This window comes from Dichomitus squalens (assembly GCF_000275845.1).
Source record: "Dichomitus squalens LYAD-421 SS1 unplaced genomic scaffold DICSQscaffold_30, whole genome shotgun sequence".
In the NCBI taxonomy this organism is placed as follows: Eukaryota; Fungi; Basidiomycota; class Agaricomycetes; order Polyporales; family Polyporaceae; genus Dichomitus; species Dichomitus squalens.
The window spans coordinates 206962-230677 of NW_006766912.1; the positions used below are offsets into that span (position 1 = coordinate 206962).

The 23716-nt window shown below is 53.2% G+C and overlaps 6 protein-coding genes across 6 annotated transcripts; 4 read left to right on the top strand and 2 right to left on the bottom strand.

Annotated features, from left to right (window-relative positions):
* The first annotated feature begins 1030 nt into the window (after positions 1-1030).
* On the top strand, positions 1031-2502 carry DICSQDRAFT_109066 (uncharacterized protein). The gene is made up of 6 exons (XM_007367969.1): positions 1031-1155; positions 1378-1407; positions 1516-1663; positions 1728-1786; positions 1961-2023; positions 2076-2502. The coding sequence occupies exons 2-6, from the start codon at positions 1378-1380 to the stop codon at positions 2127-2129; spliced, it is 354 nt and encodes a 117-aa protein (XP_007368031.1). The 5' UTR covers positions 1031-1155; the 3' UTR covers positions 2130-2502.
* A 924-nt stretch (positions 2503-3426) lies between these two features.
* Positions 3427-3747, top strand: DICSQDRAFT_172233 (uncharacterized protein; the record flags this gene model as incomplete). The annotated part of the gene is made up of 2 exons (XM_007367970.1): positions 3427-3536; positions 3603-3747. 2 exons carry the CDS (start codon positions 3427-3429, stop codon positions 3745-3747), a joined length of 255 nt encoding a protein of 84 aa, XP_007368032.1.
* A 1226-nt stretch (positions 3748-4973) lies between these two features.
* On the top strand, positions 4974-6507 carry DICSQDRAFT_128409 (uncharacterized protein; the record flags this gene model as incomplete). Its single annotated transcript, XM_007367971.1, has 7 exons — positions 4974-5028; positions 5085-5267; positions 5350-5636; positions 5769-5850; positions 6022-6031; positions 6310-6334; positions 6445-6507. The coding sequence occupies 7 exons, from the start codon at positions 4974-4976 to the stop codon at positions 6505-6507; spliced, it is 705 nt and encodes a 234-aa protein (XP_007368033.1).
* A 4795-nt stretch (positions 6508-11302) lies between these two features.
* Positions 11303-11557, bottom strand: DICSQDRAFT_65360 (uncharacterized protein; the record flags this gene model as incomplete). Its single annotated transcript, XM_007367972.1, has 1 exon — positions 11303-11557. A coding segment is annotated over one exon (255 nt), but the record flags the coding sequence as incomplete, so codon positions are not given.
* Positions 11558-16034: 4477 nt separating this feature from the next.
* Positions 16035-18458, bottom strand: DICSQDRAFT_128410 (uncharacterized protein; the record flags this gene model as incomplete). The annotated part of the gene is made up of 9 exons (XM_007367973.1): positions 16035-16088; positions 16143-16286; positions 16339-16767; positions 16909-17096; positions 17167-17209; positions 17663-17844; positions 17913-17993; positions 18054-18167; positions 18215-18458. 9 exons carry the CDS (start codon positions 18456-18458, stop codon positions 16035-16037), a joined length of 1479 nt encoding a protein of 492 aa, XP_007368035.1.
* A 1415-nt stretch (positions 18459-19873) lies between these two features.
* Positions 19874-22588, top strand: DICSQDRAFT_65323 (uncharacterized protein; the record flags this gene model as incomplete). The annotated part of the gene is made up of 5 exons (XM_007367974.1): positions 19874-20035; positions 20088-20378; positions 20430-21413; positions 21495-22086; positions 22176-22588. The coding sequence occupies 5 exons, from the start codon at positions 19874-19876 to the stop codon at positions 22586-22588; spliced, it is 2442 nt and encodes an 813-aa protein (XP_007368036.1).
* Between the last annotated feature and the right edge of the window lie 1128 nt (positions 22589-23716).

The following is a 23716-nucleotide window of genomic DNA, read 5'->3' on the forward strand; positions in this document are numbered from 1 at the left end:
TACCTCGACGGCCACGACCCGCAGGGCCAGGTGTCCTTCGTCCCGTTCCAGAACGCGCCGTTTACGTTCATCGAGCCCGTGAACCTTCTGTACAGGTGCGTATGCATAGTATACGGGTGTTTGCGCCATACCTGCATCCTGTCGCTCAATGCCCTCCTTATCAGACCGGGCCATTACGACATCCTTGACCGGAGAGACGCGGATCCCATGCCCCCGCTGCTCGTATGATCGTTTTGTTCCCGCTGCCGGTTGCCGGGTGGCCGACTGCGCTAGCTCGCTATCATTTAATCTGCCCAGCAGCAGCTCCAGCGCGCTGCCCGGGCGGTTCCAAAGAAGAACAAGAAAGAAAGCGAGAATCCGTCGAAGCGAGTGCTGGATCTCAAGGAGTGTCCGGAGCTGCCCGTGCGGCGATGCCCGTCGTGTATTAGTGATCGTGTTGTGTACGCTAGTGTGTCGCTATTGGCCTGTATCCATGTAGTGCGTGTGTATTATGTGGCCGCCTTCTAATCTCGCCCTCAGTGCGAGAGATGATACGTGCGAGCAGATGACCGGAGGAGGGCTGATATGCCCAGGAACGAAGCTAGCCTCGTGGAGCGCCGCCGAAGCTTAGGCGGTCCTTGGGCCGTGTGCCAGCGAGCGCCCCGGGGTGCTCTTGTACGCTGTCACGGTGCTATATTGTATCCGTAATTCGTATTGTGCTCGTCCCTTCAAGCAGTCGAAAGTTTGCTTGCTGCAGTGTTTCAGAGCAGGTGTGCAGTGCAGAGCGTGGGTGGAGGCGGGGATTCGGTAATGACATACAGGAAGAGTGATGGACGACGGCTCACCGCCTCCGCGTACGCAGGGCGTCTGGGCCTCATGGGCTGTGGTCACAGTCACGGAACGCGAGGGTGTCACGGGAGCGCTGGTCCGTGCGGGTGCTCACGTGCGAGGCTGTCACAAGGGCTTAGGTAAGGGGGGGTTGTTTAACAGGGATTCTCACCCGCAGGGCTTGCGCCCCCACCAAGGCAGAGCCTCTCACCAGCCAGCCAGTGCCAGTCCCAGCCAGCCATTTTCCTCTGCCTATACGCCTGCGCCTAGCGCTGCCTACCGTCCCCCGCCCGCCAACAACCACCACTGCACTCACCTGCCCCTTCCCCCGTCCGCAATCGATTCAAGGTGCGTACAGCAGCCCAAACCCCCTTATCGGATCCCCACGCGCGATCGATGCGAGCCCGCCGTCGGCGGCGGCGACGCGCACACACTGCGGGGCGCTGCGTCGCGCTCCCCAGACGCGTGCTCGGGGGTGCGCGTCGCGAGCGTGTCGGCTCGTGTCGGCTCCCTTCCACTTTGCTTCGCGACGTGTCGGACAAGCCACTGACGAGTTTCGTGACGTTGCAGATGCCCAAAGAGACCACCAAGACCACCAAGGTGTGTATATGCTCCCCATATGCCTCCCTACCCCACTCTGTGTCCCTCTGTGGTTCTCTGGAAGGGTCTGTGGGCGCTCGACGGTGCTGACGGCGGGTTCTTCGACAGCGCAAGGCCGCCGTGAAGGCTGAGAAGGCGCCGAAGGCGAAGGGAAAGAAGGACCCCAAGGCACCCAAGCGCGCCCTCTCTGCGTACATGTTCTTCAGCCAGGACTGGCGCGAGAGGATCAAAGCTGAGAACCCCGACGCCGGGTTCGGTGAGTTTTAGGTCGTGTTCGTCGGTCGCGACGGCGACGGGGGCTGACAGCACGCGTCTAACAGGTGAAATCGGCAAGCTCCTCGGGGCCAAGTGGAAGGAGCTTGACGACGAGGAGAAGAAGGTGCGTCTTTTTGTTGCTCTGCACGCCGCGCATATACTGTGGGATGGCGGGACGTCGTGGGGTTCGTAAACGAACCTGATTACACGTGCTCCCAAGTCCACCCATCGATATATGCGGTCCTAGTGGCAGCGATCAGCTGGTGTGGGTATTGTACTAATACGGTATAACTCGTAGCCCTACCTTGACCAAGCAGCGGCAGACAAGGCACGTGCAGAGCAGGAAAAGAACGATTATGATGTACGTCCCCTCATATAAAGCTCTTAGCTGCGTGCTCATAATGCCTTTGTAGGTCAAGAAGGTTGATAGCGCCGGCAGCGGCGACGGCGACGACGACGACGAGTGAAGCGTCTCCGTGATGGCCTGCTATTTGATACTGTCCTCTGTCTCCTGTGGTTGCTAGATATCCGTGACGAATCCCGGCTCTCCTCTCCGCTCCTCTTGTTGCTGCTCCTCGTATAGTATCAAAACCCGTAGGCAAACCCTCCCTCCTGAACACTCGTCTCTCGTCTCCGTGATTACGTGCCGTCTGTCATCCCTCTCTCCCTCTCTTCCCATGTATGCCTCTTTCGCTAGTCGTATAGCTACGTCAATATCTGGCCGCGTGTCCACGGCGCGTCCGCTGTACACCGAACGACGTTGTGTAATACTAGACGATGTTGATGTACTTGTTCGTTCGTTCGATTCGATTTATAACTTATCTGCATCGCTGGACCCCCATATATGCGTGTACCGTTGGCGTTGTGGCAGTTTTTGTGGCAGTTTGCGAGCCTGCTAGGTCGCCTGCAGGTGCAGGTCGAGAACGCAGGAGAGGAGTCGGAGCGCCCGCGCGGATCAATCGCCCTCTAAGGAAGGTCCTCGTTTGCCAGTGGAAGTCGACATGACGTCGACCTCCACCGACGCCATGCAGGCCTCGACAAATGCGCTCATGTCCGAGCAAGGCTTCTCCATACACCATTGGACTCATCGACTGGGCAGACTTGAACCATCATGACCTCGTCGAACGCACCATTCCTTGAACAGGCCGCGAGAAGCCGGAATACTCGTCTCTGATGAGCACAGGGCACTCGGATACAGGCCTCCAGAAGGCTCGCCCGCTGCGCAGACGCAGTCGGCCGCCGCGCAACACCCCGAGGGAAGCTTGTTCTCTCCGAACGAGAAGGCTCTGGTGGAAGCGGCAGAGGCTGATGCGGTACGGGTTACGTGGGCGTTTTCTGTTGACTGACCTCCGCAAAGACACGCACAAATGATGACCTGTTGTGTGAAGAGACGACCTGGGTGGGCACTGGGCAGCACACGTACAGAAATCACACGATCACCGTACCCGGAGAAGCCAAGTTCCAGACGGCCGCGGACACGGTGGGGATAGACATGAGAGGAATCGGAGCGAGTAAGTCTCATTCCATGATCATCCTCTCGGCGTAGTAGTAGATACTGATGCCCGATTGAAGACGAAGCCCGCCAGATCCTGTCGTAAGAGACGAGCCAACTTGGGTACCGTGCCCCCGCCGGGTCGCTCGCAGCTGAGGCGCAATCCGCCGCCCACTTCCACCCGCAGGGCGAGCTCGGCCTGGAGCACCCAGACCCGACCACCGGGGGAAGGCTGATTCCGCCTCTAAGTGACTATATGCGCGGCTTCTGACATGACTGCCGGTCAAAGGCCGGAGCGGGAACAGGATATGGTGGCGTGCATCAACTTGCACACGATCACGAGGGAGGAAGCGCAGAGGCTCGAGTCGTTGGAACACGCTCTGTGAGCTTGAGCATGCTGTCCGGTGCGGGTGATACGTACTGCGTACTCACTGTTGTTTCGATGTAGATTGGGCTACGTGCCACCGAGCGGCTCCCTCGCTGCGCAGGCGCAAGCTGCTGTCGCCCGGCGTGGGGCCCATCCCGTCACCAAAGGTGCGGTCCTCACCAACCTCACTCTAACTCTATCAGCGGCAGCGGATACCAATCAATGATCTGGCAGAGCTCGCAGCGCTTTGTACTCGGAGGAGCACAGGACGCTCGGATTTGACCCCCCGCAAGACAACGTTGCCTTCATCGCTCAGAGCCTGGCAGACCGGAATGCGGCGGACGGTGGCAGCAGGACGCTCGCGGACGTCGGTGTATGATCACCATGTGGTTCCCACTGCTAGCGAGTGGAGGCATGTGCGTACCATGGTTGTCGTATACGGTGCGATGCGATGCGTCTACTGGGGCGCTGTATGCAGCGCTGTCATTGCATCCGAAGGATCTGGAGCCACAGTTGAAGTGTGGTATTGGCGCCGCGGAGCTGGATGTGATTGTACGTACCATCTCTCAATCCGATTGTGGCGCATCCGTTTGCGCATGCATATCTCCTGAATGGCCGCCGTTGCGCTAACGACTCAATGCAATCGACACCATCTTGTGCGACATGCGTATCTTGCATATACGTTGTTGTGTCCATTCTTCATGACCTGTAGCATTCTCTGGACAAAATGACGGGAACTCATAGGGCTGAGCTCCCATCGCGAGCATAGCATATGTGGAGTTGGTCTTGGTTGGCTATAGCTTCATGTTATGCTCGCGGATCTTGTGATCATCCTCACGCTCATGAACGTTGTGCGTCTCTCATGCTTCTCGCTCCCTTCACGATCACCCTTTGCGGGCGAGGCGCTCTTTTCGGGCTCTCTCACAAGGATTTCAAGGCTGTCGTTCTGACAGGTCCGATGGCCTCTCTGTTCTACAGTGATAATGGGCTGATGTCCATTATTGCATCCAGGCTATTGACCGTTGAATGTTCTCACCATCGCGGACTGTATCATAGAACACGCTTCGACCGCCTCCTTCGATCGCATCAGACAAGTCAGGCGCACTCATTATATGATGCCTTTACAGGCGACATCTCCGGAAGCAAACATTGTAGGAAGCACTGCGCAGTGACTTGCTTGAGTGCGTCGAGCGCTATACCTATGCCTTCGATGGTATAAATAACAGGATGGCATGGACAGAGACCGCATACTGCCTTCCTCGTTCTCTTGACAGTCCAAGTACAGGCTACCATTCGCTTTCACATTCGCCTTCCTTGCTAGCCCATCGCCGGCCGATATCATTTCGTTCTCTTTCCAGACCTACTTCACGCCGGTGTTACCCTTGAGACGTCCTTGTACCGTCGCTCAATTCCTTGTTTCCTCCGTAACCCTTCCCGCGACTATCAGCCAACATGTCTCGTGCTCTCATCCTATCGTTCATCTTTCTCTCGATATTCCGTGCTTTTCGTGAGTGGCTGAATGCCAGCTTCTGTAATTGCTCCTAACGTCACCCACCATCTCAGCCATCTCAGCTAGCCCCGTCTCGCTGTTCCTTCCCCTCAAGCTCGCCCCTGGGGTCCCCATGTCCGCTACTATTATAGGCACAGATGGCAGCGGACATACTACTTGGGTGCTTAAGGAAGGAGCAGCCAGCGGGACGTTCACCAAAACAGGTGTTGCAGAAAGTGCGCTCGCAACCGCACCAGGTAAGTTTCGATCCCTAGACACATCGTATTTCTAGCTCCACTTTAGCTCGATCGGACCACTCACCCATCGTTCTACACACAGTGACTCTTGTCGAAGGCTCGACGGATGCGCACATGTTCGGCGCCTTTGGCTCTCAGACCCTTTCCGTAGACTGCGCTTTGCAGACGGGGGCGAGTGGAACCGGGGCGCCAATGGCTGTCTGCACGGAATTTGCAGCGGCTCCATCAGCGACTGTCAGCGGCATCGTCTTCACTCAGGCTGCAGCCAAAGTAGAGGTCCAGATGAAGACGAACGGCGCGGGGAGTATCAGAATGGGTATCACTGGGGTGGCGGTCTCCGTTCTGACTGTTCTGGGAGGGGCCGGGCTGGTATTGGGTCAGATCTTCTGAGTAGCCTGTGTTTGGTGCTGTCAACGTGCGCTTTTCGATATCTTCACGCAATGGAAAACTGTACGAATGGTCTTTTATATGTGCGTTGAAGGTATGCGTGCATCGCCGCAGGATCAACGTACCCGCCTGTCTGCCGAGCGCGGACCGAGACATGATCTTGACCACGCCACCACGGTCGCCACAGCAGACAGTAGTGCGTCTGCCACAACACCAACTAGCTCAGTCGGAGGGAACCTCCGATTTTTCGCTCCCGCTTGAAGCTCCGAACGTCTGGTCACGAGACCAAGAGAACAGGCACTACGGCTTTTACTGCGCTCGCCGTCACGTCGTTGCGGGTGTAGTGCTTGGCGCTGCTATGGTTTAGGGTTCCAGGGGTGCGTCTTGGTTGCGTCGTCTCATCTGCGATATTGTCCCGGGACTCTGTTTTTGCGCAGATGCTCTCGTGTAGTCAGAACTCTATCTTCTGGTGTGCGCTATAAACGGCTCAGACATGATGCAATTTTCGGATCAGCGCTCGGTTGAGCATCCCCGGGCCATGAGACTTGCAAGCCTTTAAGTTTAGTAGTGTCGCGTTCCTCTTAACTAGCACGCCGGGCCTCGAAGCTCATTTCTTTTGATGGCGATGTTGTTAGTATGTGCGGTGACGGCATAGTATCCTCTTCTCAAGCTGGGTCGAGGTATGTTGTCGTAAAGTGACACGACTGCCGCGTATCGTCGTACCAAATCGTCTTGCTAATCTCAGGACATGGGGTGCGTCAAAAATGAATGAATCCTCGCGCTCATTCAGAACTATGTCTCTGTAACGAAGAATCGTGCATGCAGCGCACCTGAGATTATGGCTTCGGATTGATAGATACATCTTTGAGCGACAGGTAGCATATGCTTCGAGATTCGCTCCTACTTTTCCCCAACCACAAGGCACGCAAAGTCGTTGTATCACGAGCACATATCATGAAACGCGGCTTCAATTAAAGACAAAGCAAAAAGTCGGTGTGTGATCATTCATACCTCGATAGGCCGCTGAAAGCACCTGAACACAGCGGGAATCTGCGGGCAGGCAGCATATCGCATGTCCTGTAGCACTCAAAGTCACGTAGCAAGAGGCGCGGTGCACTTTGCGTAGTCACGACGAGCTTGTCCCCTAGCTGGGAGGTGGCCGGAGCGCTGGCTTGTGGGGCTCGGCAGGGGGCGGACGCTGATCCGAACACAGGGGGCTGGGGGAAATGCAACGCTCGTTGTTGAGTACACCAGCTGTGAACAGGTTGTTCGTTGACTAATGTGTTGGCCGTACTTCGAACCTCCAGTGTATACCAGTCCGATAAGTGTGGTAAATAGGCTATCTTGCAAAGGCTTTCGACGTATGGTCTGACTAAAGTTGACGATCCGGCAAGGCCATCCTGCATTGACGTCTCATGCATACTCATTAGACGGAAGCGCGGCAGACAGAAAGTACCTAAAAATTTCCCAAATTCAGCCCTATGACCGAGCCAAGGCGTAACATTCTACTGCTAAGCAAGTTTCATTACTAGTTGGGCACGGGAACTGGACGGTAAACCAAGGGCCAGGGCAGGAGCAGATTGTGACGCGATCCCTTGTCTGACTTCCCTGACACTCGTTGGCTACCTTCCGGGCCAGCTTCTGCCGTTGATCTTCGGCCCTCGAGATATGGCCGGACCTGTCTCCCAAGCCTCCATGCTACCTTGCGCTTCTAAATAGGTGGCCTCGCTACTTCCAAGCTCTGTCGAAAAAGTATCCAGCGCGACAGGGACAAATTCCCAGGTTGGAGCTGCACTGGGCGGTGGCTCTGACAGCTGGGGTTCGCGCATAGCTGGGTCCCGGATGTTGAGCATTAAGCGTGCCATTAAAGAGGTCGAGATCCTGCATATGCCGTCAATCAGCAGGCTACGCCAATTGCTTTCAGCTGCACGTCACAACACGTACGTGGTGGTTCTATTCACGCTGATTCCTCTGAGCGGAGGCTTTGAATTCATGTATGGATGGATACTGAGTTGCGAAGAAGAGAATGTAAACTACTTTTCTTGCTTACGGGTAGCTGTGGGAGCTACAGATGTACAAGTCAGGGTTTGTAATGACGCTTTAAGACAAATTCTGCATCATACGATGAGAGTCAAGATATTCGCAACATTGCATAGGAGAAGGATTCTGTATCAGCAAAATATGAAGAGTCATCAGGACCATCGGGCTATACTACTTGATTGAAATATTACTGTACCCGAAGTAGAATGCTCCTGGAGAGACAGAAGTTCATGATTTTGGCGCGGTCATTGTAGGCTTGACACTCACCGTCCCTTAGTAGAAGAGTGCTAAGGCTGCTTCGGGTCGCCCTGTTGTAAACCGCATGGAGTGTCTTATATAGTGTGAGCGCAAACATCAGGGCATCATATGCTAGGGAAACACTCCAAGCCACTGCTAGGACTACCACAAGAAGTACTGAGCGGAGCACTCCAGCATGAAAAGTGTATTGGAGACATACAGTGTGCCCTGAGGATTTCAATGGGAAGATTCAGTTCCGTCACACGCAATGACCGCAACATCTGTTGATATGTTTGCCTACCCTGTTTCTGACAGAGCTGCTTCACATCCAAAGGTAGGAACAGCCTTGCTGGGGTCACCCTTCGAGTCCTCAGATGCGTTTGTGACAGCCCACTGTAATAGAATGGCATCAAAATGAGTTTCGGCATGCTACGTCAGGTCACTCACAATAGCCACAGAGGATGCGATGAGTCCGAAAGCACACAGGCAAGAGAGAACCCGTCGGCTTTGACTGTACAGCGCGTACGTGCGGAACAGCTGGAGGACTAGACGGGAACCAGGCATGTCAATGAGGACTGACTACTTTGCTTGCGACTGAACCCTACTACCTCCGATAACTATTTGTATCGCGGCAATGAGTAATTCCTGGTAAACGTGGAGTATGTTACAGCTGGTGTTCTATGAATGTTGTGAAACATCTCAATCTACGCATGCAACTTACATCTGCAGACCAGTTATTGAGAGTTTTAGAGAAATATGAGAATACCTACGGTAGTGTCATGCACCCAAAAAAACTCGTATATTACGGGTATGTGACCAATCAGGGCTAGATAGCGGTTCAAGAAGAAGATATGAGACACGAGCGACCGGCGCCGCATCCAAAATCGTTCCACTTCTGCCCCAATGGTCAAAGCATAATCATAGTACAGTATCGCTTTGAAAATTCGTCAACATCACCTGAGTTGAACCGAGAGTTTAAATAAAACACATACCAAGTGAGACAGAGGCACATATGCGAACGACAACTACAGATTGAGCACCAGAGAGGCTAAAGCATCCCAACGTCAACTTCTCCACATATTACGTTGCTCAGGGAGACGTACTTCGATGTACCAAGACTGGTATCCATAAGAGACTTCCGGAATGCGCTTGGTCGGTCGGTGGAGTGTCGGAGGAAGTAAGACGTTGGGAGTCTACGTGTACATGGGATGCACCACTACAGGTCAGCGATACTTGAGGGATGAGCCACGCACAGCCCTGGTTATTTGTACGTGCTGCCACCGAAGCTTCGACATTGTACGCTCCCATACGGCATATTGAACTATCCACAAATACCAAATACTCAGAGCAGCTTTATGATAAGCTCAGATCCCGGGATGTACCTGGATCCGGTTCACGAAGATGCACAGTTCTCGAAAGTGAAGCCGGAGATGTAAGCCACTACCATAGGAACGGTGAACGGTCATAACTCACCAGTGGTTGTCGGAAACTGTAAACGGCCGACCAGCTCCTGAGGAAAGCCTTCAATGATGGGCTGCACTCATGGGAGATATTACGCACCTGCGTGCTAAGCTACATTCCGACGGCGTGAACACCGTTTCTCGATGCCGATTCTCAGAATTATACACATCTGATAGTCTCCATGAGTACCTAGATGCCGGGTTGGTAGGTATAAGCACCCTATTAGCAGATCAATCCCAGGACTGTCATTGAAAGAAGATTTGGGAGGGGTTCCAAGAGCATCATGGCGGGAAGGGGCTAAGCACAGGGCACCGTGAGAACGCACATCCAAGTACGTCGACATCTTCCCTCGTTGTCAGCTTCTATGTCGCACCTCGGCCAACATGATCATGTTTGCCGAAGCACTCTTCTGCAGCGTCCTCACGCGGGGGTAGCAGACAACAGGGGAAGAGCTGGTGTGAGATCATCCTTCCCGCCGATGGAGAGGGTTGGCAACGATGACACTGTGCCCATGCCACCCTCAAGACTAGTATCGTGTGAAAATTAGTCGGAGAACCCGAAGTTCGATTTGTGGCAATGAACATTGGCGCAAGTAGCAGAATCATTCAAGGCGAGCACTAGCATCCGAGTCGTGCGCTCAAAAATACTGGTTGTTGCACCCTCCTCCTAACCGCGCCTCAATCATATCGTCGCCACACAATGGTGCTCTTATTGGACATCTCCATGTCATCCCCTATCATCCTCGGCGCAGGATCCGGTATTCTGAGGTCGCGGATGTTGAGCATCAGTCGCGTTACGAGGGCGGAGGATAGCCTGTGTAGGAGAATTAGCCAAGAAGCACAGGAGCACCAACGGTCGGCGAACACAACAGTCGGCGAACACGTACACGTTCGTCAGGGAAGTGCTAACGCCCTTGTGCACGGGCTATAGAACACCGAACCATGGATGCCAATTTGGCGTGGGCGATACATTGATCACGGCTCACCTCGGCGAACTGAAGAGGCAATTGATCAGACACATACGTAACCAATAGATATTGCACGCACCGCATAGGCCAGTATATTTGAGAGGTAGCATACGAACAAGATTCTGTCCCGGAGAAAGGTTTGCGAAGCGCTTACAGAACCCAAATTGTGGCACCACCCACCCGAAATAGACTGCTCCTAGAAAGTGGGGCGTTCGTCAGCATCAACGTAGTACAGCCCAAAAGATCAAACTGCATGGCTCCATGCTGCTCAGAGACGGAAACAGTGCCCATTGAAGATCTCACCGTCTCGGAACATGATTCGCAAATAACCCCCTCTCCAGTGCCAGCCAGTCCTGACTGTCTGGAAGACGGTCAGAACAAATACGACGGCATCGAAGATGAGGATAGTGCTCCAGGCCAGCGCGAGACCTGGTAGGGTATGAATAAACGAAGCAGACGGTCATCAAGCTAAAGTGCTCACTATAGCCTCTGCGCGGCCCGAAACATCAGCTTCGTATTCTTGCCAAAAAGAACGAGGTACACATACTCCTGCTGGGAGAGCGTCAGATCGCATCCGTTGGAAGTAGCTAGGGCATCGGTGGGCTGTGGCCTGTGTGCATGCCGGTTACCGATGATTGTCCACTAAACCGAAGTCAGTTAACCGCCCAGCGAAACGAGGCAATGATTAGATGCTCACGAGTGTGATAGCCACCGCGACGGACAACAGCAAGAGTAGCGAAGCAAGCACCTTCTTGCTACGGTTGTAAAGGGCATATGTTCGTAACGTGAGCAACCCTGGAGATTCGCCAGGATAAGTCTAGATCGACCACACTATGTATCGCTATGCCTACCTGCCACGACCCCTTGTATGAGCGCGCTGCTCATGCGGTGATACTGCTGAAGCTGCCGACATCTAGAGCAATTCAATTCGAAATGATACACACTAATGAGCAGGCGACCTACAGCTGTCCGCCCAGCGAGTTAAGCCTTTCACTACAGGTGTACAGAGAGGATGCAGACATACCGGCTGAGGGAATACTCCAAAAAATTCGACGACGACGGGGATGTGGCCAAAGATGGTCAAGTAACGATTGAGGAAAAAGAGGACCGAGGCACACGACCACGCGGAATGCCAGTAACGCTCCACTTCTAGCGGCAACGTCAGGACATACTCATAGTATAACAACGCTTTGTTGAGGGACCGAAGTTAGGGATGAGCGAGCAGACGTGAAGATTCTCCTGACTCACAGAAAGCGACTGAGGAGAGGATGCGGTTGAGAAAGCGTGCTTGATATCTAAGTAACGGTTCAGGGAATAGCTAGACAAACTATGCAGCTGACGGAAGGACTCACGCTACATCCGGCACTACGTCTATCCTCGTAAACCAAAGCCAAGCTCGCGTGCCGCACACGAAGAGTCGACGATAAGCGGGAAGGGTACCACTCCTGAGGCCAGCGGCGGTGTTGACGTCGCGGAGAGGTATCAAATAGTATGTGGAGGGAGAGGTGCGAAGGAGAGAGCTGGAGCTATGGACCTAAGGCCGTGAGCCACTTCATGTCGCCGGAGTTTGGCATCCGAAAGTATATCCACTGACGCTGACGTACCTGAACCTTCTGCCTCATGCGTAGTTACAACGACAGATCTGGCTGTGGCGGTGATACGTCCAACTGACAACGCAGGGGACTCACGAGAGGATCTTGGGCCGCTATAATCTCCGGACGGGCCTGGTTCTAAACGCCTGATAAGGTAGATCACTCACCCACCTTGAAGAGAGAGAAGACTCCTATCATTAGCTATGGGAAAGGCATGCGACTCTGGTGTCAGTGCACGTTGGTAACATCGGTCTAACGGGTGTATGAGCTGAGCTACACTAATGGAGAATCCTACCTTGGAGCGAAGAGCCGGCATGGCCTTTAGTGCAGAACAGGTGAGCTGGCAGGCGTGTCGGCATGATTCGTCCCGCTTTATCAAGACGGCATTGTATATTGAATTGTCTGAAGCGTCTGTGTTGACGCTAGCATTCTGGGCCTGAGGCATTCGCTAATTTGTACAAGGAGTGCGCACGTAAGTGGAAGAACAAACGCAGAATAGCGAAGAGGACATTGCGCGTCGGGGATGTCCGTCTCGGCTCTGCTAGCCGCCCAACGCCCAATTGCGACTCGACCGCTTCGTGGGACCCAACCCCCGGTTTCCACCAACCAGGAACCCGGATCTCCAGTCCTGTACCGTTTGCGAACTTAAGAGTCTATTGACATCGCTCGAGAACAAGAATACGTATTCGGAAGCACTACCTCTGCGAGCTTGGCCCCTTCCATTCAGCCTCTTTCTCATCGGCGGTTGCGACGTACTAGGGATGAACGTGCGTCCATCAGTGTGTATATGACTCCCGAGCACCCCGGCTATCGCTTAAGGTTACGTCCTGTGGCACAACACTACTTGGAGACTTCTCTTCTTGAATCGCCTGATACTCAGCTTTCACTGTGTCTCGACAGATGTATCGCGCCAACCTTGGGTCCAAATAGGTCACATTTGCCAAAGCCCAGGCTATGAAGTGGAGGTGAGATCGCCCGAGATCGCACTCCACTTCTTCCAGAGCGAGTGGGCAAGAGGTCCTGCCGCACCACCCCAATAGGGGTAGTCAAAGATGGCGTTTCGGAGGACGATTCGACAAGTGATTCTGCAGCGATTCTGTGGAAGGGAATCGTCCTGGATTCGTGTGACACTTTAACCACCCCACGTTTCTACGGGTCGATTACAGGACAGATTCTTAAGTCGGTCAGGCCTTCGGGCGTTTGTGATATCGGAGTTAGGTAATCTATGCATCCTCACGCGATGGTTTCTCTCCGTGTGCCGCGTTGTTCTTCCCCCTACTATGCCTCGTTACAGCTCTCGGGCCCGCAGAGCGAATATATCCAGTTCATCAAGACACGGCGCACTCGATTTCCGGTCTTTGTGCCAGAGCCAGCAGCAGGTTGCCAGGTGAGACGGCCGGACTTTCTGTAAGGAGGGGTCTCGGTCTGGTCGGACATTTGAAGGTGGAGGGAATCTGTACCACAGCGATTCTGAGAAAAGTAGAGAAGCAGCAAGCTTGCAGTAGGGCCATGGTCGCTCGTAAGACGTGCTAAGACAAACCCCAATCAGATTTTGACATATAACCTATTTTGAGAGGGCTTATCCGAGGTCGGGCTGAGGGAATTGAGTGCAGAGAATTTCGATTCGGGTGCGCGGTACTCCTCCAGACTCGCACCGGCGATTCGACGCGATTCTGCCAGAATCGCGGATTCCCCCCCTCTCGAATCGTCTCCCGAATCGTTCCCTCGAAGCGTCCACCGAACAGCCATCTTTAACTATTGGCTGGTATTTACAGTACGATCCCCACCACTCGGAAGATGGTCAGCTCTCCATATACTCCACCTTTGCTCAAAATCAGGGCGAAAGTATCATGAGCGACGTGAACATAACCTAGGTAAACTTTTCCCTGCATCAGGAAAAACCTCCGCACCAAAAACAGGTGTATTTACAACTATTCCCAGAAAACCGGACACATTTTGGCGTTTTGGCCGACTCGGGGAATCTAGGAGCAGAAAGAGTGTCCCCCGAGAGCCAAGGTGCATTCATTGAGATGTTACGAGTTTTGTGAGATTTTGCGAGCAACCGCCAGCATGCCAAGATCTGTCTGGTGGATTTTCGGTGAGATGTTGTCGCTTAAGCACCCTTTTGCTGAGTCTCGTGTGGCCCGACATCGACTGAAGCTGTACAAATACTATTACTGTTCATAGGACAGAACGACACTACACTACTATAGGAAGACCACTGCTTGGAAAGAACAATGTCCGGAATGTGGAAAGAGAAGTAACGAGGCCATCAAGGCGGAACATTAAGAGAGTGGCAGGCAGGAGACAGAGATAGAGTATTACGAAGGCAACGAGGTGTAACAATGAGAGACAAAGGGAAACCGTCCGAGAAGGCTTTATGGGAAACGTGGGGCTGACGTCACCGGGCGTATTCCTGAAGAGTACCAAATGCAGATGCAGTTCATCCTAAGATGATGCGTAATAGGTCAGCGCGAGTCGGCGAGGCAGAAAACCAGTGATGTACTAGTCGGAATCGTTACCGTCCCAGTTGACGCGTGCAATGATGTCCGATTGGCTGGATCCTCCACTTTGCGCAACCACCGCACGACCATTGCTGCGAAGTATGAGCATCATAAAACAATACTGATATAGCCGCTAAGACTCACGTAGCCATAACATAGAGCTGATGAGTGATCTTGTGATATTTGCGTGGTTTGGCCTTGCGCGCTCTAAGAAGGGACTCGAGGTAACCTTTGTATGCGCCCCCGAGGACAGGGCTTGCAAACTCCTCGCCCTTGCTGCTTGCGATAGGGATCTGCGCGTCGAGCAGCACAACGATCCGCGCCATGTTTTTTGGTACTGACTATGCACACAGCCTTGGTCTCCGCAACATCGGGAGGATGACGTCCTCTTCATCATCAGCAGTCAATGAACACATCAGGAAAACGTCACGGACTTGGACCCATACTTGGGCCCAAGTTCATGTACTTGGACTCAAGTCTGTGTACTTGGACTCAAGTCCGTGTACTTGGACTCAAGTCCGTGTACTTGGCCTCAAGTCCGTGTACTTGGACTCAAGTCCGTGTACTTGGCCTCAAGTCCGTGTACTTGGACTCAAGTCCGTGTACTTGGCCCCAAGTCCGTGTACTTGGCCCCAAGTCCATGTACTTGGTCCCAAGTACACGGACTTGACCCAAGTCTATATACTTGGGGTACTTGGGGTACTTGGGCCACAACTTGGACTTTACATGTTGACTTCAGTATACTCAGGCCTCAATTTGAGCAATTGGTGTTCTATCAGTCACACATCTTGTATACTTCTTATGTAATAATATCTATCATAGACATCCATACACTAGTTGTAAACCAGTCTGTTTTATGGCTGTAGAAGCAGCTTTATAGTCTATTAGAAGAAGGGCAATAACATGTGATAGAAGACTTTAAGTTGTTACAATGTGCTTGTTTCAGTAGTGATACAGAGGTACAATATCCAGATAATGCTCAAGAATAGTGGTATCAGTGGTGGATGTCCAAGTTCTGCTATGGTACAGGAGAGGATGGTGAAGAATTTCTCGGAGTCCAGCAAAGAGCGCTATATATGGCTGCTATTCTGTGCTACAGTGTGAGCTTCTGTAGTGTAGTGGTTGAACATGCTGTGTTGGACACTGAAATTGCAGGTTGCTGGTTCAATTCCCTGTGGTGGCATTTTTTTTGCCGCCGCTGCACCCACTAACAAATATTGTACACTTGACCTTGATCAAGAGCAGCTGTCCTTTGATTTACTTCCATGCATATCATCTTTATTCAATACATCTCACAGTGAACTTGGGCATGAACTTGAACAGCGACTTGGAGGACTTGGCCAAGTACCTGGTACTTGGCCAAGTCGACCCACCCGACTTGGCCAAGTCCATTGGACTTGGGGTACTTGAGGTACTTGGGATACTTGAGGTACTTGGCCAAGTACCCCAAGTACCTGTACAAGTCCGTGACGTTTTCCTGATGCATGAGATCCCTGCGGCCATGATCGCATTGGCAGCTACTGCAGTATGTAATTCTCCTCTTCACTTGTCGGAGTTGTACTGATTGCTTACCCTAGATTCACTCTTCTCCTAGACCAGAACCCGCAAACGGCTGTCTAGTATCCCAGGTACCCTATGGATATGCCATAAGTGAGCAAGGATATGTGAAGGGGAAATATGTACGAACGTCAGCATTACGCGGGAAGATGAAGTGTCGCCCCAAGTCCTCAAGCCCGGCAGGTGAAAGAGTGGACAGGTTGATGATGGAGGGGAAGGTCGACGCTGCAGCCTTCTTCACAGCGGCACGATATTGCTTCATGCGCTGGGCCGCCTGAGAGCAGTAGACGTCAATGGTAGTAAACAGTGCTGCCGGAAACACTCACATAGCTGATTAAGGGATCCACGTACAGCTTGGCGGACCCGTAGAGCAGACGGTCGACAACATCATTCTCGCTGGCATAACCCTTCTGCGTGGCCGCCTTGACCAGGGATTGGAGAGCGAAATCGTTGATACCTGCGTTGTCGAACCCTGTAACAATGGTGCTGATCTGGTTGGGATCCGTTAGCGGAGGATCGTCGAAGTCTCGGAACACAAAATGCAGCTGGGCCAGCGTAAAGCTGAGCTTCATAACCGCCTGCATTTCCGGGCCCATAGACTTCAGGCTGACCGTCCACTTGTTTGTACTAGAGTGGACGAGCGCGCTCGTAATCTCAGTACGTTGCAGCCAGTTGCGGTTGTCCTCGCTAGGGTCTTTGGAGGTGTTCGACACGCCCCGTGGCAATTTTGTAGTCACAGACGGGAGCTGCTTTGACTGTGAGTCTCGCTCCTTGCAACAGAATGGTGGAAATAGACACCTCTTCCTCAAGTTTCTGTGTCACCAGGCAGCGAGTATAGAGGGCGCAGAATCATATTAGCATTAAGATGTCAATGAGATTATAGGACGAGAACCCACCTGCTTTTTCTTCCCCTTAATCTTATCACCTCTCTTCGGACGAGGCGGATCCCTAGCATTGTCAGAATCGGTGGAGTTGTCGGAGGGTGGCGCCTTGCGAGTAGGCGGCCGGACCGGGCGCGTCATGGTGAGAGTCTCTCGGCTCGTCTGCGCCTTGACGCCAAGCGGCTCGTCATCATCAGTCTTGTCTGTGATAAACGGGCCATGCAAAGCCAGGTGAGATAAGCTATGGTTAGACTGAACAAACTTATACTGTACCGGCATTGACTGGTGAAGTGAAGTCGGTGGCCCAATTGATGCGCTGTGAGGTTGAACGTGCGTCAGTGACATTGGCTCGGTGAGAATACCAATGAAGGGTAACGCCGCCGTCAACGTCAAAACCGCAAGACATCCAACATGGTCAGTATGCTGATGCACGTCTTTAGGTACTTCTGAGTAGGTGCCGCGAAGGAACCGTGGCGATCCGTAGCTTGAGAGGTATATACCCTATGGGCGCACTGGCTACCTCTATGGATCTGGCAGCTCTGCTCGCGGCACAAGCTCTCTTCAAGATGAATCCGGCGTTTCTCTCCGACTCAACGCCCTAAACACCTTGAAACAACTGTAGACTAGGCCCGTGGACCCAAAAAGCACTTGAAGCGTCTTGCCACGCTATCCTTATGGATGCTCAACACCGACGGCTATGCACATGTGCGCTCCAGGGTTCTCGCCACAGAGACTTGCTTGCTCAACATTAGAGAGGTAAGCTACGTACCTCATTCGAGACCTGCGTATCTGTCATGCGGAATGCGAGGTCGCGGTCTTCCAGCTGGTCTCCATCCGCATCCGCATCTTCGTCGCTGCCGAGACCTTCACCCTGCGATGCCTCCCCATTGTCATCGAGCTCGTCTCCTCTCTGCCTTTCAGGGGTTTGGTGTTGATATGTATGCGCGCGAGCTAAAAAAAAAAGCCAGACGGTTTCCTTTGAGTGGGAGACAGAGCAGGCGACGAATGGCCAGACGTACGTCGAGTAACCTTTCGAGGCTGCTCTTCGTCCGATGATGATTCGGGCTTGTCAACGTCGATATTGGGGGCAAAGAAGGACTCTATCAGATGTCATACAAATTGAGAGATCGAGAACTATGTAGAGTGGAAGAGGTACGTACGGAAAACTTCAGACTCGGCCGGCGCTCTTGTGGACCCCCCCTTTCGCCTCTTCGGAACCTTGACTCCTGTCATGCCACGGACCTTGCCATCGACTACGACGTGCCCCGCCAATGCTATCCTTCAGCCCAAGGTTTTCTGACCCCAATAAAATGCAGCTTACCGTCATTCGCCTGCGCCTCATCATCTGACTTGGGTGTCTCGGAATCGGACAACACTTGCTTCCGTTTTCCCTTCCTCGACCTACTAGCACCTGAACCCCCCTTCACCTTATTCTCTGGAACTTCGGAGCTGTCGACCACCTGGGTTGACTGAATGAACTTTCCCGAGGACGGCTTTCTACCATCCGCCTTTCCTTTGTCTCTAGGCTTATGCACACCCCATGCTAATGTCGTGTAAGTTTGCATCTTCCATTCCACAACTTGAATCGTACTCACTAGGATTTTGCAACAGCTTCGTCTTCGATTCACGGGAAGCTATAGGTGGAACTTTAGAGACGGCACAAAGATTTACAGGCAAGCAGTGCACGTCGCCATAAAGTCGCGTGTATGAGATTGCAGGGGTAATGGTGTGGGGGAGATATAAGCCAATGGTACGTACGCCTTGTTGACTCCGGTTCTGCATTGCTCCGAATACTGCTGGACCTCGCTTTGGCCTTATCCTCTAGGGCTGCTCGCAGCCTTGCGGCCGCGGTGGAGGCTCCCTCAGCACTCATCGGGACAGACCCTCTGGAGAGGTTGGAGAGCGGTGGGAGGACAGCTGGGCCGAGAGGGAGGGAAAATGCGAGTGGAGAGATGGGGTGCAGGGATGGACTGACGCAAGCCAGGTTTTTTGACGAGCTCAGTCTGGTGCGTATCCATCGGCTATGATTTCGTCCGCGCGACGCTAAAGCTAGCACGGACCCCGACAAACTCAGCGGCGGCTTTGCTCCACACTCTTTTTGGTTGGGGTTGCACCCGACACTTCTCGATATCAGGTCTCAGCTAGGCACCTATTCTCTACTTCCATTGTCGCCTTCATCAAATTCCAAATATCACTCTTTTTGCTCTCTAATGTCCACGTCTTGGGAGTGCCCAGCCTGTAAGGCCACATTCCGTCGTGAAAACTACTATATACAGCATTTCCAACGGACTACGGAAGCCGCCTGCATTCGCGTTGGTCAGGCTCTCTTGGCCAAGATCCGCAAACCCTACCGCCACGACTCCCCTCGTCGCCGAAATGGAGCGGAACGCGCCCACCGTCTGGTGAGTGGTCGGGACTTGCCTTAATACAAATCTGAGGACGTTGGCCGGCTGATCAGAATCTTGTGTTGAAGGGGCGCGATGCTATGAATTGCGAGCATGACAACGCAGAGCCTTCTCAGGCTGCTGTCGAGTTCGAGGGCGATTTTTTTGGTGGTCGGGTTGACTATACCACAACGGACTTCCCTGGGTTCGAAGGAGACGAATCCACCGATGTACCTTTTGACGTGACACAGGTCCCTAACGTAGCTGAAGTCAGCGATGATGAAGGTGACGGTGATGAAGAAGATACAGTTGGTGTGGATGCTCTGTCGCCTCCTCCAGCCCAGTTGTCCACAAATCCCCTCCTCCGTCCTCTCGAACCAAGGCGCAATGAGCCAGCCCCTACCAATCCACAAAACCCCTCGCGTTCCCAGCCTCCCAGTCCCACCGTTGAGGATGCACCAGTCGACGAGGACGACACGGAGAGACACTTCGGTCCGGGAGGTGTGGAGACCGATTCTCATGAACGGCTTCGTGAAGCTCCCGCCACCATACGCCAATTTGGAGGCCGAGCTGGCGCACCTATCTCTGAGCCACGTATGTCTACGTCTGCGTATCGGAACTATGGCTCGCGCGTTCACGGCTCCCAGGAGAATATGTATGCACCATTCGTATCAGAGACAGACTGGGATGTTGGACGATGGGCGAATCTCCATGGCATCAGCTCTGCAGCTCTAACAGAGCTCCTCACCATCAAGGGGGTACGTTGCATCTTATATCCCTTACTCATGGCTCATGACTGATCTACCATAGCTTGTCGAAAAGCTGGGACTTTCATTCCGAAACGCGAATCAGCTCCATGATATCTTCGATAACAGCCTTCCCTCACGCCGCCCAAGCTTCAAGTACCATGAAGCTCATGTCATGGGCGAGGCATTCGAGATGTATGCGCGTGACATCATGGAGTGCATCGAGGCACTGTACGGCGATCCAGAACACGTCCATTACCTTTGCTTTGCGCCCGAGCGCCACTATGCTGATGCGGACCATAAGGTCCGTTTGTACCATGATATGCATACAGGGCAGTGGTGGTGGTCAATTCAGGTATGGTATTGACATCTCAATTTGAATGCCCTGTACCAATGCATCGAACAGGAAACTCTTGAGGAGCAAAACCCGGGTGCGACCGTAATCCCGGTCATCATCTCTTCTGACAAAACTCAGCTCACTCTTTTTCGGAACAAGACGGCGTATCCTGTGTACCTCACCATCGGTAACCTCCCCAAGTCCATCCGTCAGAAGCCCGGACGGCAGGGCCAAATCCTTCTCGCATACCTCCCAACTAGTCGACTTGAGCACATCACCAACAAAGCAGCCCGCCGTCGTGTCCTTGCCAACCTCTTCCACGCGTGCATGTCCAAACTTCTCGAGCCCCTTAAAGCCGCCGGTGTCCACGGAACTGTCATGGTCAGCGGAGACGGTGTTGCACGACGTTGTCATCCCATCCTTGCTGCATATGTCGGAGACTATCCTGAGCAATGTCTAGTAGCCTGTGCTTATAATGGCGACTGTCCAATATGCACCTGTCCACACGACGAGCTCGGGGACTTCCCGTCTTCTCACCCACCCCGTGATATGAAAGTGTCCCTCGCCGCTGTCAAGTCACTCGAGTCTCCCACATTCGTTCAGGCATGCGACAACGCGAACATCAAACCCGTCCAGCATCCGTTCTGGGAAGATCTTCCTTACACCGACATCTTCCGTTCTATCACTGCAGACGTGCTCCATCAGGTCTATCAAGGTGTATTCAAGCATCTCCTATCCTGGCTGAAGGTCGCATGTGGGGCAGCAGAGATCGACGCTCGGGTCCGCTGTCTTCCCTTTAATCATAGCATCCGAAAATTCTACAAAGGTATCACCGGCCTCTCACGCGTGACTGGGACTGAACACCGGCAGATCAGCCGGTTCCTCCTTTCCATTGTGGTCGACATGGACCTTCCACGCGAGCATGCTGACCGCTTGGTCTGCGTCACCCGTAGTCTCCTCCGGTTCGCATTCTTGGCTCAATATCCTGTCCACGATGATACAACACTCAAGGCGCTCGAGAAATGTCTTTTCGAGTTTCACCAAAGTCGTGACGTCTTCATCGACCTTGGTATACGCTCTGGTTTCAATATCCCGAAACTACACTCGCTACTGCACTACATCCGGTGCATCAAGTTATACGGGACTACTGACAACTACAACACGGAGACTTCGGAACGGCTACACATCGATTTTACGAAGGACGCGTACCGGGCGACAAACCATCGCGACGAATACCCACAGATGACCAGGTGGCTGGAGCGTCGTGAGAAGGTTTTGCATCACGACAACTACATCTCCTGGCGTTCGCAACAAGCTGCCATTGGCCCGGCGACCCTCTCAGCTCAGCATAATCAACGATGGCAACCACCGGATCTTGCATGCTCGCTGCATGTCAAGATGACTCAACATCCTACACGAAGGGCAGTGTCTCTCCACGAGCTTTTGTCTCCTGATGGATACTGTGCAAAACATATTGGTGCCGCCATCTGCCGTTTTGTTGTTCAGTTCCGTCACCCGACACTCACCTCGCACCAACTCGAAAATCGTATCTCAGAGACCCTTATCCCGTTCACACATCTTGCCGTCTATCACCGTATCAAATTCTGGAACGAGCAGGTGTTCGGACAGGAGACTTGCGACTCCATTCATGTTCATCCCCGCCAGGTCAACGAACGAGCTCTGAAGGATACTGTGGTCCCCGCTCGTTTCGACACCGCACTCATCCGTGTGCGTCACTCCAACGCACCTAATGCTGAGTCTGGAATGCCCACGCAAACACGAGCGCGTGAAGCCCAGGTCCCACTACATGGTAAGTCCCGGGCCACTTTGATTCGGCTTTTCGTACTGACGCATATGTGATAGACTTACGTGTTGGGCAAATCCGTGTAGTGTTCACGCTACCGGATGCTGCACTCGACTATTACTTCCCTGGTATCCCACCTGAGCAGCGCCCACCTCGGCATCTTGCATATGTCGAATGGTTCTCAAAGTTCCCCGCTTCCCCAGAGAAGAACTCCGGATTCTATAAGGTGTCGCGCTCCTCGAAGGACGGTGAGCGCCTGGTATCTGTGGTACCGGTAGGTTTGATCCAGCGCAGCATTCACCTTACGCCCAAGTGGAATGGCCCCGTACCTTCAGATTGGTCTAGTGAGAACGTCCTGGAGAAATGTACTGTGTTCTATGTAAACACAGACAAGGATATGCACACGTTCTTCAATGTATACTGATCCTTTTCCCTAACGCGTCCTCCTCACCCGATCCTGAAATTGGTCTCGCATACGTCTCCTATAAGACGCTGTTGTCACTCTATCCTCAGGGTGTCACAACTCAGTTGCAAGGATGGAGAGAAACCGCTACGAAATGGATCCCTAGACAAACACATCACAGGGAATGAACGGCGGCGGATGGTGTACGAGCAGACGGCACACAACAGTCACCTCAACACGACTTCAGGTGAGAATAGACGGGAGCAAGGGGGTATATTCGAGCCATCAGGGCTCCTACTTGTACAGCACGGTACAGATGATGTTATACAGCGGCCCGGATAGCAACAACGGTATGATTGAAGGGAAACAGGATCAAGGTCCAGGTCAACGTCGAAAGCGGAGGGAGGGTTCATGACAGAATAAGGAGGGCGAGTAGAGCGGGAGAGAGGGACAAGATAGACTAGAAACGTACCGAGAGATTGCGAGCCTCAGTGTTCGCCTGCGTCCTGCTCTCCCACTCCTCCAGCACGGCGTAGCACGGTCACGTGGGCGCGTTTCTTGTATCTGTCCGGTCTTGAGTTGGTGCACGGCTGTTCGAATGAGTGGTAAAAGCTGGAGAGTGTCGAGGGGAAGGAGACCTAAACAGAGGGTAATGGTGGAGTCAGAGCAAGTGCCAGCGACGGCGAGCGACGTCGGTTACGTGTTCGGGCGCGGATCAACCAGCGCCTAGTCAACATCCAAATCAGGCAGCTGGCGCGTCGCGTCGCCCAGTGGTGACGGACGGCTCTAGACCAGCAGAGGCCTGTTCCCCAGGCTTGTCTCGAGGAGCAGGACTACACAGAGTATAATGGCGCATGTATAATGTCTCAGAACGCCTCCCAATGGAGTCCATGAGGCGTCGCATGGCACAAGTTGGACGGGCGCCAATCTGTCCAAAAAGGTAAATGGAAGCTTCGTGAAAATGAGGTCAGCACGCGCTTAGTGCCTAATTCCTGGCGGCTTGCCCGACGTCTCATCTGAAAGTGTGTAGAACTCTCAGCTTGTGCCCAAAATCCTGGAGATTTCACCATTTCCCTCAGTTCCCCAGGTAAATACACCTTTCTTATGTATTCTATGGACTTCTCAGCGGGAGGTTTTTCCTGATGTGGG

Excerpts from the sequence above, each read along its gene's own strand:
- DICSQDRAFT_109066 (XM_007367969.1), top strand. The coding sequence starts at position 1,378 with ATGCCCAAAGAGACCACCAAGACCACCAAG. Across the intron at positions 1,787-1,960 it reads TTGACGACGAGGAGAAGAAG|CCCTACCTTGACCAAGCAGC; the intron begins GTGCGTCTTTTT and ends TATAACTCGTAG. Across the intron at positions 2,024-2,075 it reads AGGAAAAGAACGATTATGAT|GTCAAGAAGGTTGATAGCGC; the intron begins GTACGTCCCCTC and ends ATGCCTTTGTAG.